The sequence below is a fragment of the Bubalus kerabau genome, chromosome 4 (assembly GCF_029407905.1).
Source record: "Bubalus kerabau isolate K-KA32 ecotype Philippines breed swamp buffalo chromosome 4, PCC_UOA_SB_1v2, whole genome shotgun sequence".
NCBI classification, from domain to species: domain Eukaryota; kingdom Metazoa; phylum Chordata; class Mammalia; order Artiodactyla; family Bovidae; genus Bubalus; species Bubalus kerabau.
The window spans coordinates 96,626,410-96,642,498 of NC_073627.1; the positions used below are offsets into that span (position 1 = coordinate 96,626,410).

The 16,089-nt window shown below is 38.0% G+C and overlaps 1 protein-coding gene across 12 annotated transcripts in view; it reads left to right on the top strand.

Moving 5' to 3' along the window:
- MPDZ (multiple PDZ domain crumbs cell polarity complex component) overlaps positions 1-16,089 on the top strand; it is a 167,038-nt gene that overhangs the window by 87,745 nt on the left and 63,204 nt on the right. For all 12 annotated transcript variants that reach the window (XM_055578063.1, XM_055578069.1, XM_055578065.1 and 9 more), the window contains 3 exons: positions 4,430-4,714; positions 4,970-5,093; positions 15,676-15,874. In XM_055578063.1, the coding sequence (XP_055434038.1) occupies positions 4,430-4,714; positions 4,970-5,093; positions 15,676-15,874 (608 nt within the window). The remainder of the gene's footprint in view (positions 1-4,429; positions 4,715-4,969; positions 5,094-15,675; positions 15,875-16,089) is intronic.

Consider the following 16,089-nt stretch of genomic DNA (forward strand, 5'->3'; position numbering starts at 1 on the left):
TTCTTAAAGAAAAGTGAGCTCATTTGGGGATTCTTTAATTGATAAAATGATACCACATGTGATCTTTAAGAAAAAGAGAAACCTCCATACAGATTTGAAAGAAGGATAAAAGAGTGAGAGGATCTCAGTGATTCCTCAAATTTTTGACTTTGCTAATTATGTAATAATCTTGTAGCCTTAAATGGTGACTGGAAATGCACAAATAAGTTTACCTGTTTTCTTTACCCTGATGAGAAGGCTTTGACCTTTGCCAGGCATGCTGCTGGAAGCTCTAAGAGCTGATCACACAGAACAGGGTCTTATTATAGAGGGAGGCCTTCTTCCTAAGGGCAGAGCTTGGACCTAGACCACTCACTGCCTAGCTTAGCACCGTAGGCATACATTGAAGCTCCTCCGCACAGAATTCTCCCATTTGGGGGATCATTCTGCCTGTTTTTTTTTTTTTAAATAAAGGAGTTGTGTTTGCTTAATTTGATTAATAATCATTTAGGGACTTAGGGGAAAAAACATTACTCAAGAATCTGAAAAATATGGCCATTTCCAGCGGTATTTGAATTAATAGAGTCAGGTCACTGAAAGGTGGACATTAAAGGCAAGAAGCTGGTGGGTTTTCTCATTCTTCTAGGTTTTAATTTTTTCATTACTGTTTTTATCCTCTTTTCCTTCTAAACTCCAAAGACATAATAGAATGCAGAAATAATTGTTTTAGAAACTTACTAAATATTTGTACACTTTTGTTTTAAAGCTCAATAATGGTTTTGTGGGAGAAGATACTTTTTCTCTATTTTGACTTAGTAGTCCAATCAGTAAAGATTCAGTAGCTGTGTAATGCATTTCCTCCTCTTCTTATCCACACGCCCATGCACCACATTCTCTAGTGTACCCATAGTCTCTCTTCTTGCTCCAGCGATGAAAAGATTACCAGTTTGGTGCATGTCCTGCATTCTTGAATGCTGGTCCCCGGAAATGCGGTTGATTCTAGTGTAAGTTGAACTTCATGTTTGTCACCATAGAAACCCCTCTTCATACCTTTACAAATCAAACAAAACCAATGGACTCCATGATTTAAAAAAAATAAAAATATACATATTTGTAGGAATAAATCTCCACTAGTGTCATTCTGTAGCATAAAATATTGCTACCTTCACAGTTATGTTTTAAATCTTGATACCAGTTTTTATTACTTTGTGGAGAAAGGGTCTCAAAAACTGATTACATCACTATAATCAAGATGATGAGAGTGATTGTGGAAATCTTAGTGATAAAAATATGAGCTAGCAAAGGTACTAAAGATCTTACCTTCTCTCTCAGTAGGGTAAGAGTACAGATAGGAAAGGAAGTGTACCTTATCTCAGAAAGAGTGGGAGTGCAATGCAAGTTGGAGCAGCTGTCCTTATGGTATATTTTTCTAAAGTATAGGAAGATTTCTGTGGTAGACTGATTATTGAAAAGAAAAGCAGATTGTGTCCACCGAATGCTCAAGTTTTTAATCTTGTCTATGTAAATATATTCTCTGGGTAAATAATGTGCCTAAGTATAACATTAATATGCATTACACTGTATTTTCAAGTATAATTGTCATTTTCATTTAACCTTTCCCCCATTTTCCCTAAGAACATAAATGTATCAAGTGGAAGTACCTATTAAGATGGATTTTGAAAGATTCCAGTTTAGATAACCAAGTTGTACTGGGAAATTGTAGTTATTTTTGGACATCTTATGAGGGAAGAACTGCTTTTCTTTTAGATCCATAAGACTTTTAAAAATAAAACTCAGTTGTTGTTCAGCAACCAGAAATGTTTCTGAAGTAGGCGTGTGTTGTCTGCTGTGTTGATGAGCTCTTTCTTTCATATGTGGCAGTGTTAACTCCTTCATGAATAATGCATGGAGATTTCTGTTACATGGTTTCTAGTAAACCCCAGCTAACAAGGGCAACTTGACCTCTTTTTCTGGTGGAAAGTAGTTTTGATTGCCACCTTTATTTGAGGAGCGGTAAGGATGATCTCTGCTAATTATTATAATTAATGTAGAAATACAGAAGCTAACCACTATTCTATTAAGTACTTTGTGTTGTATTTTTTTTTCCGAAAGACTAAAAATTGGTTGTATGAGCCAACAGGTTATTATTTAGGTTTTGGGATTGTGGAGGATGATACTTTTCTATCCTTTGTTTCTGAGGATTTTAAAGATGTTAGTTGCTTGCATGATTTTCCCACTTGCCTCAATTCTTTATACCAGGAATGTTTGATAATTCCAAAGAGACAGACACTTGATTGAACTAGTGTAATAAATTGTGTTGAAGCAATTGATTGCCAATTTAGAAAAAAAAATGAAAAGGATGCATATCTCACATCAAACTATGAAAAATAAATCTACTACTACTACTAAGTCACTTCGGTCGTGTCTGACTCTGTGTGACCCCAGAGACGGCAGCCCACCAGGCTCCCCCGTCCCTGGGATTCTCCAGGCAAGAACACTGGAGTGGGTTGCCATTTCCTTCTCCAATGCATGAAAGTGAAAAGTGAAAGTGAAGTCACTCAGTCGTGTCCAACTCTTAGCGACCCCATGGACTGCAGCCTACCAGGCTCCTCCGTCCATGGGATTTTCCAGGCAAGAGTACTGGAGTAGGTTGCCATTGCCTTCTCCAGAAAAATAAATCTAGATGGGTTAAAACCATATCTGAAAACAAACCATTTATAAAGTTGGAGAAAAATACTAAAAAGTATTTCATTTATTCTGTGCAGAAGGAGGACTTATTAAGCAGCTTATAAAACCAGAAGCATAAAGAAATTGACCAGTCTGATTGCATAAATTTAATAAAGAATTACATAATTCTTGATTACATAAGGCATTAACTTCTGCACGTTTATGTATATGACATATACAGACTTAAAAGACAATTGACAACCTTGGAAATACTTGCGGTATATATCACAATGACTCAGAATATATCAATGACGACATATTTACTGACATTGGAAATCTCTCATGTTGAGGTATAAAGATACTTCAAAAAATCAAGTAGGAATATAGTATTTAGTATTTAGTTTAATTTTTAAAAATGGATATGAATATGTGCATATGTGTGCATGTGTACTTATACAGATACATAAAAAACTCTGATGAATAAGCACCCAACTAAGGCCAGCCATTTATTTCTACTGAGGAAAGGACTGGCAGAATGAGCAGTGAAGGTAGACTTTCATACTGTAATCTGTGTGCAGTATGGTCCAAATTATTTTTGATAATAATATATTCATACACTGATTTTATACTTTAAAAAATCAGTAAAAAGATTGAAAGAACAGTTGATACATTTATTCAACAGCAGTTCGTGGGACACTACTTGTCCAAAGCACAGAAGTGATACAATATATGTGTTGTAAGTAGATAATATATATTTATGTAGAGCTGTAGAATTTTAGAATTTCATGGAATTCTAGAGATTACTTTGCATAAAGCCGAGATCAAACCAGTCAATCCTAAAGGAAATCAATCCTGAACAGTCACTGGAAGGACTGATGCTGAAGCTGAAGCTCCAATACTTTGGCCTCCTGATGCGAGGAGCCCACATATTAGAAAAGACTCTGATGCTGGGAGAGATTGAGGGCAGGAGGAGAAGGGGACGACAGAGGATGAGATGGTTGGATGGCATCACCGACTTGATGGACATGAGTTTGAGCAAGCTCTGGGAGCTGGTGATGGACAGGGAGGCCTGGCGCTCTGCAGTCCATGGGGTCGCAAAGAGTTGGACATGACTGAGCAACTGTCAACCACAACAAAGAGAAATTCTGTGATGTTATTAATAAAGAGCCTGGATTGGAATCTACATCTTAGGACAACTTTTCTTAGTACTATTCCTTCTGCTGCAACTTTCAGAGTACTTAAGAAAAAATTCCCTGTAAAAATGTGGATTGTGTGACTTTCTGTTTGACTACATAAATACCTACAAATCCCTATCCAAATAATTTTTTCTTGGAGGTTCTTATAAGTAGAAACTACTCAATCATTGTCATATTCTTTATATTCTGAATCTTAGAACTAATAAGAATTTCAGATAGATTGGAAATGAACTACTTTTTAAATGAGATTTAGAAATATAAGTTATTTACTTTCCTATGTATATGGAACTCAATAATTTTATTTGTGAGTATAACAAAATATTGTATCTTAATAAGCTTATTAAATACTTGTATATTGTAGTAGTATGACTCAGTAGTCGATGTATATTTTCAGGAAGAGTATACATATTTATAAAAATAAACATATGCAACATATAAACTGAGCAGTGAGTTTGTACATCTGTTAATACTTTTTGAGTAATATTGTGTTGTGTTTGTTTTTCACTGAATAGTTGTTCATTAAGATCTTAGGAAATGCATTGATAGAATTCTGGCCATAATTTTTAATTTTGTTCTTTAATCATCAGGATATTACTGAAAGTTCCTCAGATTCAGTACTTGATCTGCAGATGTCTTTGGAGGAGCTCTATGCCCAAAATCTCTTGCAAAGACAGGATGAGAGTGCGCCTTCAGTGGACTTGAGCATGGGGCCGGCTTCTGGCTTTACCATGAATGACTATACACCTGCAAATGCTATTGAACAGCAGTATGAATGTGACGGCTTAAGAGCGTGGACTGAATCTCACCTACCAAATGAAGTTATTTCAAGTGCAGAGCTGAATTCTCCTGTGCTGACTGATTCGACTGGAAAGGTGACATTCTAAAGATACAGTCTGTGTACGATGGTGAGGTTGGGAGCAGTGAAGGCTTAGGTTCCTCTGGCTTCTCTCTCCGTTTGGAGCCAGTGCTCTCCTAAAGCTCAGATTTTCAAAAGACGACCTATGAACTTGTTGTGTAAGTTCTTGCTGAATAAAGCACAACCAGCTAGAGAGTATGGGTGATGTTGAAATCATACTCCAAAGTCTAGTTTTTTCCTTTCCACATGACTTATTTTTGTTTTCTGACAGGGCTCCAAGTTCTTAATTCCACAAGGTTCCCTGGCTTCTGCTGCTGAGTGTGTCATGCTCCAAAATACACCCAGAGAATCTTTCGAGAGGACTATTGTGATAGCAAAAGGCAATTCTAGCTTAGGTAAGTTTCTTTTCCACATATACCTTCTGTCCTAACCCCCTTGCCAAGAGGAAATGTTGAACATAGAGTCAATACTTTTAACTGTAGATAAGAAGATAGATGTGATCAAATTTACCATAATTTTAATGTTAATTCCTTTTGTACTCACTATAGTTATCTGAAATGGTTAACAGGTTTACTTCAGACTACCTTCAATCCCTCACTCTCTTATTAATTATCTAAAAGTATTCACAAGCCTTGTTTCCATTCAAGTGAAAGATATACAAATTGTGTATGAGACAGAAAGTAAGGAAAGGAAAGGTATTCTTAGAAAATGAGAAGTCAGCGACTTGGAATTCTAAATTCTTTGAAAAAGTATATTATTAATTTCTTAGAATGGTACCAGTTATATGTGTGTTCGTTTGTATTTAATTTCTTTCATTCACTGAAATAAAGACTAAAAAGACAGTCAGCTGTGCCATTACCAAAGCATTAATGCAATTCTTCAACAGTCCTTCCCAGGTGTGAGGGTTTTCCACCCATAAAAGATTGTGACTGATTAAAAATCTCAAATCCTCTGATTTGGGCAAAGACTGTCTGTAGAAATAAAATCCTAATTATACTAGCTAAAATTATTTCAAGGCAGCTCACATTTATACTTCTTTTGACTTAGGCAGTGACATGATTCAGCTCTGTGTTTAGTGCTCAGTACTGAAATAGGGTCAAGAATAATTTCCCCCAGAAGCCTGATTGCAGTCTAAGACTCTATGGTCAGCTCTGTGTCAGATGTCTTCTTTCTCTTAGGATGTAACCAGCCAGTACCCTTTATGTTGGTATCTGTGGGGGGATTTGGTTTCCTTGTTATATTTGGGAGTTGGCAGAGGAGTCGAGCAGCAACACCACTGTAGCTGGTGATTGGGATTCCAATCTGTCTCCTAGATTTTTTTCCATTTGGTGGTAGCTGGGTCCTACCAACAGTAGCTAAAAGGAGAATTGTAGCAGAGAATTTCTCATTGGTTATAATATCTCTTATATATTACATTTAATAGAATGTTACAAAACTTAAGCTACAAAACTTTCTCTAATCATTAATTATGGGATACGTGCTGTAGACAGCTAACTGTCAGAATTACTTCATCTGCTAATGCAGTGTTTGTGAGAGCATGTTACTTGGAACACTAGTTCTGTAGGATGTTAACAGGAGTTATACTTGGGTTCCAAGTTTGGGATGTGATAAACTTAGGGAGACAGGTGTTTCTGTTAGCATTGCTCAGTAGCTTTGCACTTGTGCCTTGTGTGTCTGTAAGTACATGTTCCAAGATGCAGCATTTCTCACACATCATTGGCCACAGAACCCATTTTTAAAATTAACTCATAAGACAGAAATTTTGCAGAGCCTGTATGAGAAACCCTCTTCTAGCTTATGTATTTACTCAACTCTCAAACATTATTTCTGTATTCTGGCCACTGTTCTAGACTCCATGATATAATTGTTTTCTTCAAGGAGCATGAGTTTAAGAGAGTAGACTGACTGATGTATAGAACCCTTATTGCATTAACATATCATACCTGCCATGAGTGGCATTCACACAAAGAACACTGAAGGCGTAAATGAAGGAGTAGCCAAGCCCTCCTCTCCGAGTTTGGAGGAGTGTAGACAGATATTAAAGAAGAGACGATGTTTGATTTCATCCTGGAAGAAGAAATAGATTTTACCACCTAGTTGAGGCATTGGAAACATTGGAAGCTGCTAGAGCCAAGGCAGAGAATTGTGAAACATCACTGGGTTTGTTTGGTGTGGATGAAGTGTGGCACAGTGGCAGGCAAGGTAAGAGCTGAAGCTGAAGGAGTGACAAAATTTGTTATATTTAGTTGGTGGAGGGGCATTATATGCACACATATGTACACATAGGTGTAGTGACCTTTGAAAAATTTAACTGATGATTTTTGATAGATCTGTTGTATATTGGCTAATTATAATCTGAAAGGTAAAAAGCAAAGGTAAAACAGGAAGAAGGAAAGTGTTACCTTTTCTTCACCGATGAAGTACTAGAACATAAACAGACTCAGAAATTTCTCTGGAAGAACTCAGCGCTTACAAGGTGGAACCAGAACTCACACCAGACTCTGTCTCTGCTTTTTGCTCATCACACAAGGCACCTGAGTCCTGAAGTCACCCTAGGCTGTGTTAGCACTGCTGGAATAGCAAGCGTAATTTTGAAGCTGAATTACAACTTGCATTTAGCCTTTAGAAAGTGATATATTTGTGGAAATGAGTAGAGATGCCTTTTAAAACATATCCTGTGCATTTTCTTCTGTTTTTTTCTTTTGTACTTTATTGAGTGCTTTGAAAGGAACATAACATGTGCTCTTCTCAAAAAATTCTTTGAATAACCCCAAACATGGACATTATCCCAATTGTTTCGATGAGTAAACTGCAGACCAGTGTGAGGTTAAGTCCGTTGCCCAAAGCCACCCTGATGAGAAGTGCTGCAAGTCAGGTTTGGAGCCGGTGCCCCATTTCTGCAGTACATGGTTTGCACTATTGTCCTGTACGTCTTTTAGGACAAAATTGAGAGATCTGACAAGTTACAACCATAATCCAGTCAGTAAGTACTACCTTGAAGTTGTTGAAACCTAAAAGTGATCATTTGGTGAAAGGAAGGTATAAGCTGAGCTAACTGATGTCAACTTCTTTTTTTTAATATGATTGACCTGACCTGACAGCTTTCATAACTGGTAGAGTCATGAGTTAAATATGCTGTTAAGAAAGAATTTAGAGGTCATGTTGGCCATAGCTTGTGAAAACTTGTCCCATGTCTGTGGCTTGCTTTATTGTAGGATGCATGGTGCCAGTGAGAACAAGATGATGGGTGAGATTCCCAGGATGGGCCACTGAGTTAAATTGTGTTTTGTAGTCTTGCATTTTTTTTTTTTTAAACTGTAGTTGTCTCGCGGGACTTGGTAGTTAACTTGGCAGCATTAGGGCAAACCAGACTGCTTATTGAAACATTTCAGAACCAGCCTCTTTGCTCATAAGAAACCCACCTCGTTTGAAGAAGTGTCTAAACTTGTTTGTTGGTTTATGATAAGCAGAGGTGTTTCCTTAATGACAATATAACTTAAAACTCATTTGTATGAGTCTTAACAGAATCTTTTAAAGTATATTTGATTAATAGCTCATTTCTATCTGTAAATGGTAACTAGAAGTCTGGGTGGGTCCTTTCCAGGCATGAAATATCAGGCTGGGAACATATTGCAGTCAGGATCATTTCTTTAAAAATATTTGAAATATCATGTGTAATGTGGTATAATTACAGTTAATATTTGGGCTTCCCTAGTGGCTCAGATATTAAAGAATCTGCAAGAGACTTGGGCTTGATCCCTGAATCGGGAGGAATCCCTGGAGAAGGGAATGGCAACCCACTCCAGTATTCTTGCCTGAAGAATTCCATGGACAGAGGAGCATGGCGGGCAACAGTCCATGGGGTCCCGAAGAGTCAGACGTGACTGTTAGAGAGGATTTCTTTCTTTTAAAAATTATAAAAACCTAAAAATGAGTTAGTGGTTTCTCTTGGTAAATGTCTTTGTAAATGTCCTTATCGACTTACATCTCTCCTTATATTGTTTAATTGTATAATCTTGTTTTGAAAAGAACTTTTAGTACTTGATTTTAAATGAAATTATTTATATATTATTGTATGTAAATTTTAAAATTTCAATCAGTTCAATTCAGTTCAGTCGCTCTGTCATGTCCAACTCTGCTACCCCATGGACTGCAGCATGCCAGCCTTCCATGTCCATCACTACCTCCCGGAGCTTACTCAAACTCATGTCCATCAAGATGGTGGTGCCTTCCAACCATCTCATTCTCTGTTGTACCCTTCTCCTCCTGCCTTCAATCTTCCCCATCATCAGGGTCTTTTCCAATGAGTCAGTTCTTCGCATCAGGTGGCCAAAAATTTCAGTAGGTTTGATATTTTTAAAGGCATAGTTGAGAGTAGGGGGAGAAGGAACAATTCAAATGGATTTATTGAGAATGTTTTCCTGAAGAAGTGATATTCAAGAATGAGAAGTTGTTAGCTGTGCAAGAGCTACAGAAAGGGGGTGTCAGGCAAGGACTCTGAACAGGGAGGCTTAGTGTATTTCTGAAAGTCATTGTTACTAGAACGTGGTGGGGAGGCAAGGAGGACATGACCCAAAAGAAGGGTGCCCATCAGGAGGACCAGGCCAGGAGTTCCATATAGACAGAGTCATGTATTGTAGGTATGTTGTATATTTGCACAATGCTGCTGCTGCTAAGTCGCTTCAGTCGTGTCCGACTCTGTGCGACCCCATAGACGGCAGCCCACCAGGCTCCGCCGTCCCTGGGATTCTCCAGGCAAGAACACTGGAGTGGGTTGCCATTTCCTTCCCCAATGCATGAAAGGGAAAAGTGAAAGTGAAGTTGCTCAGTCATATCTGACTCTTAGCGACCCCATGGACTGCAGCCTACCAGGCTCCTCAGTCCATGGGATTTTCCAGGCAAGAGTACTGGACTGGGGTGCCATTGCCTTCTCCAATATTTGCACAATAGGAAACTGTTAAAAATATTCTTAGCATAGAGAATGATGTGATATGATCTGTCTGCTGTGAGAAGAATGCAATGGCAGGAACAACTTTGGAAGTCGGGAGACCAATTACAATGCTGGTTCAAAAGGTGAGGCGTGATGGTGAGAAGTGATGGCTTGGATATAGTTTAGTATGGATATGGAGAAAAGTGAACGAATTCAAGGTAAGTTTTGGAGATAGAAATGATGGAACTTGCTGATGAATTAATATTGGGAGTGAGGGAGGGGTAAGAATCCAGAACAACACCAACATTACTGCTTTGAATAATGGAGAGTAGTATTGTTGTTCAGTCGCTCGGTCATGTCTGACTCTTTGTGACCTCATGGACTGCAGCATGCCAGATTTCCCTGTCCTTCACCATCTTGCTGAGCTTGCTCAAACTCATGTCCATCGAGTTGGTGATGCCATCCAGCCATGTCATCCTCTGTCGTTCCCTTCTTCAGCCTTCAGTCTTTCCCAGCATCAGGGTCTTTTCTAATGAGTTGGCTCTTCACATCAGATGGCCAAAGTATTGGAGCTTCAGCTCCAGCACCGGTCCTTCCAATGAATATTCAGAATTGATTTCCTTTAGGATTGACTGGTTGGATCTCCTTGCAGTCCAGGGGACTCTCAAGACTCTTCTTCAACTCCACAGTTCAAAAGCATCAAATCCTTGGCGCTCAACTTTCTTTATGGTCCACTTACACATCCATATGTGACTACTGGAAAAACTGTAGCTTTGACTAGATGGACCTTTGTTGGCAAAGTAACGTCTCTGCTTTTTAATATGCTGTCTAGGTTGGTCATAGCTTTTCTTCCAAGGAGCAAATGTCTTTTAATTTCATGGCTACAGTCACCATCTGCAGTGATTTTGGAGCCCAAGAAAATAAAGTCTGTCAGTGTTTCTCCATCTATTTGCCATGAAGTGATGGGACTGGATTCCATCATCTTAGTTTTTTGAATGTTGAGTTTTAAGCCAGGTTTTTCACTCTCCTGTAGTGAAAAAGGAAGAGTAGTATGGTGGTGCCGTAAACAAAAACAGGAGGACAGATGGAGAAATGAGGATAAATAGAGACTAGGGAATTCAATTTTATACTTACTAGGGCTGTATTGCTTATGAATCATCCAGAGACCATGTCAAGAGCACAAGTGGCTATCGAAATCTGGAGCTATTGAAGTTCAGATTTGGAAATAATGCAGTAATAGATTATTGTTTACATCAGTTTAATTCAGCTGACTGCTGTACATTTAGGCACTGTGATAGGCACTGCAGATAAGACTTGAATACAAGCTTCTTACTAATTCTGTTATGCTTTTTTAAAAAGATTATTTTTATTTATTTTTGTTGGACTTATGTGGTGGCTCATGTGGTAAAGAATGTGCCTGTGATGCAGGAGATCCACGTTTGATCCTTGGGTTGGCAATATCCCCTGGAGGATAATTGTTGTGTTGGTTTCTGCCTTACAACATCATGAACCAGTCATAACTCTGTGTGCGTGTGTGTGTGTGTGTGTGTGTGTGTGTGTGTGTGTAATGAATCAAAACTATATATGTATCCCCTCCATCTTGAGCCCCCACCCAATTCCACCCCTCCAGGTCATCACAGAGTTCCAGGCTGGGCTCCCTGTGTTATATATCAGCTTCCCAGAAGCTATGTTTCACACACGGCAGTAGATGTATGTCAATGCTACTTTCTCAATTCGTCCCACATGCTGTGTCCACGAGTGCATTCTCTATGTCTGTGTCTCTGTTCCTTCCCTGCAGATAGGTTCATCAGTACCGTTTTCCTGGATTCCATATATATGCTTTAATATACTATCTTTGTTTTTCTCTGAATTACCTCACTCTGTATAACAGGCTCTAGGTTCATTTACCTCACTACTGACTCATATTTCTTCCTTTTTATGGTTGAGTGATAACTACATTTTATATATGTACCACAGCTTCTTTCAACTTCTTTATCCATTCATCTGTGCATGAACATCTAGGTGCTTCCATATCCTAGCTGTTGTAAATAGTGCTGCATTGAACACTGGGGTATATGTGTCTTTTTGAGTTGTGAATTTCTTAGATTAGTGGGATTGTTGGGTTATATGATAGTTTTAAAAGAAATCTCTGTACTGTTATAGTGGTTGTATCAGTTTACATTCCCCATAACAGCGCAAGAGGGTTCCCTTTTCTCCACATCCTCTCCAGCATTTATTGTTTGTAGGTTTTTTGATGATGGCCATTTTGATTGATGAAGGTGGTACCTCATGATAGTTTTGATTTGCATTTCTCTAATAATGAGCGACGTTGAGCATCTTTTCCTGTGTTTATCGGCCATCTGTATGCCTTCTTTGGAGGAATGCTTGCTTAGGTCTCTGTCCATTTTTTGATTAGGTTTTTTTCTGATATTCAGCTGCATGAGCTACTTACATATTTTGGAGATTAATCCTTTGTCAGTTTTCTCATTTGCAATTATTTTCTCCCATTCTAAGAACTGTCTTTTCATCTTGTTAATTTTCCTTTGCTGTGCAAAAACTTTTAAGTTTAATTAAACCCTGGTTTTTTTTGTTTGTTTTTATTTTCATTGTCTTAAGAGGTGGGTCAAAGAGTTTTATAGTGTCTAGCCTTACATTTAAGTCTTTAATCCATTTTGAGTTTATTTTTGTGTATGGTGTTAGGGAGTATTCTAATTTCATTCTTTTACATGTAGCTACCCAGTTTTCCCAGCACCACTTATTGAAGAGGCTGTCTTTTCTCCACTGTATAGTCTTGCCTCCCATAGGTGTGTGGGTTTATCTCTCGGCTTTCTATTTTGTTCCATTAGTCTGTAATTATGTTTTTTGTGCCAGTACCATACTTACTTGATGACTGTAGCTTTTTAGTATAGTCTGAAGTCAGGAAGGTTGATTCCTTCAGTCCCATTTTTCTTTCTTAAGATTGTTTTGGCTCTTTGGGGTCTTTCGTGTTTCCATAAAAATTGTAAAATTTTTTATTCTAGTTCTGTGAAAAATGACATTGGTAATTTGATAGGAATTGGCTTGAATATGTAATCCCTATCAAATTACCAATGGCATGCCAACTCAACATACAGAAAACTAAGATCATGGCATCCAGTCCATTACTTCATGGCAAATAGATGGAGAAACAATGGAAACAGTGACAGACTTTATTTTCTTGGGCTCCAAAATCACTGCAGATGGTGACAGAAGCCATGAAATTAAAAGATGCTGGCTCTTTGGAAGAAAAGCTATGACAATCCTAGACAGCATATTAAAAAGCAGAGATGTTACTTAGCATTTTTCCAGCATGTATGGATGTGAGAGTTGAACCATTAAGAAAGCTGAGTGCCGAAGAATTGATGCTTTTGACTGTGGAGTTGGAGAATACTCTTGAGAGTCCCCTGGACTGCAAGGAGATCAAACCAGTCAATCCTAAAGGAAATCAGTCCTGAATATTCATTGGAAGGACTGATGTTGAAGCTGAAGCTCCAATACTTTGGCCACCTGATGCAAAGATCTGACTCATTAGAAAAAACCCTGATGCTGGGAAAGATCGAAGGCAGGGAGAGAAGGGGACGACAGAGGATGAGATGGTTGGATGACATCACCAGCTTGATGGACATAATTTTGAGCAAGCTTTGGGAGTTGTTGAAGGACAGGGAAATCTGGCATGCTGCAGTCCATGGGTTGCAAAGAGTACAGCTGAGTGACTGAACCAAACTGACTTTGATAGAGATTGCATTGAATATGTAGATTGCTTTAGAGAGTATATGTGCATGTGCTAAGTCGCTTCAGTCATGTCTGACTCTTTGAGACCCTAAGGACCATAACTCACCAGGCTCCTCTATCCATGGGATTCTCCAGGCATGAATACTGGAGTGGGTTGCCATGCCCTTCCCCCAGGGATCTTCTTAACCCAGGGATAGTCATTTTAACAATATTGATTCTTCCAATCCAAGTACATGGTGTGTTTCACCGTCTGTGTCCTCTTTGTATGCTTCTTTATATCATGTTACCAGCATAGTATTTAACGCATAGAAAACGTATAGTAAATATATGCCAAATGAGTAAATGATCTAGAAATAAGGTAATGGCAGAGTTTCTTAATTTAGAGAACTGATTTTCTACTTGTAGGCCTGCTCCGTATTCTTTAATATATGCAAGAGATAAACTATTATTATAAAATTGATTTGATGCTATCAACGTATTTTCCCTCAGCTTTGGTGTGGTGGAGACACATCCCATAGGCTGAGCTACATTCACTGTACAGTGTAGACCCTGTTTCATCTCTAACATACTTAATGTGGAGTGTCTTTAGATAAAATCTCAGAAACATTTCTAAATTGACTTTAAAAATATTTGAAGCTCATGTTTTCCTTTCCTTTTGATTGTTTTTATTGCTTAAAAAGTTTTGTTGTTGTTCAGTTGCTCAGTCTTGTCCAACTCTTTGCAACCCCATGGACTGCAGCGTGTCCAGCTTCCCTGTCCTTCACCATCTTGCTCAAGCTCATGTCTGTTGAGTTGGTGATGCCATCCAACCATCTCATCCTGTTTCGTCCACTTCTCCTCCTGCCTTCAATCTTTTCCAGCATCAGGGTCTTTTCTAATAAGTTGACTCTTCAAATCAGGTGACCAAAGTATTGAAGCTTCTGCTTCAGCATCAGTCCCTCCAGTGAATATTCAGGATTGATTTCCTTTAGAATTGACTGGCTTGATCTCCTTGCAGTCCAAGGGACTCAAGAATCTTCTCCAGCATCACACTTTAAAGGCATCAGTTCTTCAGCACTCAGCCCTTTTTATGGTCCAAAGCTTAAAAAGTTACTCTTGTTCTTTTATATATGAATCTGTAGAGATTATTAAATTCAAATTAAATGAATTTGAAAGTCATGCTTTTAAAAAAAAAATTTTATTAAGGTATAGTCGATTTACAATTTTGTGTTAGTTTTTGGTTTACAGCAAAGTGGTTCAGTTATAAATGTACATAATAGTTTACATTTACTAATTCTAAACTCCCAATTCATCCACATGCCCCACCCCCTGGCCCCTTGGCAACCACAAGTCTGTACTTACTGTGGCTCTGTTTCTTTTGTAAATAACTTAATTTTTGTCATATTTTAGATTCCACATGTAAGTGGGATCAAATGGTATTTGTCTTTGTCTTTCTGACTTCATTTAGTATGATGATCTCTCGGTTTATCCTTGCTGCTGCAAATGGCATTATTTCATTTCTTTTTATGACTGAGTACTATTCCATTGTATGTATGTATTTGTGTATGTATGTGTGTATATATATGTATATATGTATATACACACACACCACATCTTTATCTATTCATCTATCTTTGGACATTTAAGTTGTTTCTGTGTCTGGTTTATTGCAAGTGGTTTGCTGTGTATTATAGATGGTGTGCATAAATCTTTTCAAGTTACAATTTTTTCTAGATATATATCCAGGAATGGATTACTGGATCATATGACAATTCTGTTTTTTGTTTTTTGAGGAATCTCCATACTGTTTTCCATAGGGGCTGTACCAGTTTGCATTTCTATCATCAGTGCAGAGGGTTCCCTTTTCTCCACATCCCCTTCAGCGTTTGTTATTTGTAGACTTTTTAGTGATGGCAGTTCTGACCAGTATGAAGTGGTACCTCATTGTACCCATTTCATTTGCATTTCTAAATAATTAGCAATGTTGAGATCTTTTCACGTGCCTGTTGTCCATCTGTGTGTCTTCTTTGGAGAAATGTCTAGGTCTTATGCTCTTTTTTTGATGGAGTTGTTGGTTTTTTGGTTGTTATAGTTGTATGAGCTGTTTGTATATTTTGGAAATTAAGCTCTTGTTGGCTGCATCATTTGCAAATATTTTTTTCCAGTCCATAGGTTGTCTTTTTGTTTATGGTTTCCTTTGGTATGCAGAAAGCTTGTAAGTTTGATTAGGTCTTATTTGTTTATTTTTGTTTTTATTTTTATTGCTGTGGGAGACTGTGAAAGTCATGTATTTAACATGTGTTCCTCCTTTTCCATAGGAATGACAGTAAGTGCTAATAAAGATGGCTTGGGGGTGATTGTTCGAAGCATTATTCACGGAGGTGCCATTAGCCGAGATGGTCGGATTGCTGTTGGGGACTGCATCTTGTGTATTAATGAAGAATCTACTATCAGTTTAACCAATGCCCAGGCACGAGCCCTGTTGAGAAGACATTCTCTCATTGGGCCTGACATAAAGTAAGTATCATTTGGACCATAGTTTGGCTTGAGAAATAAACGAATTTCAATCTATTAATCAGAATTTTCTCAGTGCATACTTCTGTTTGATATACAAAAATGATAATATATTTAATACTAATCATTGAAGAATTTGACTATTCCTAAAAAGTTATTGATTGCATTGATTGTAGACTTTAGGAGAGTATATCTGCAGTCAATAACTTCTTAATGCT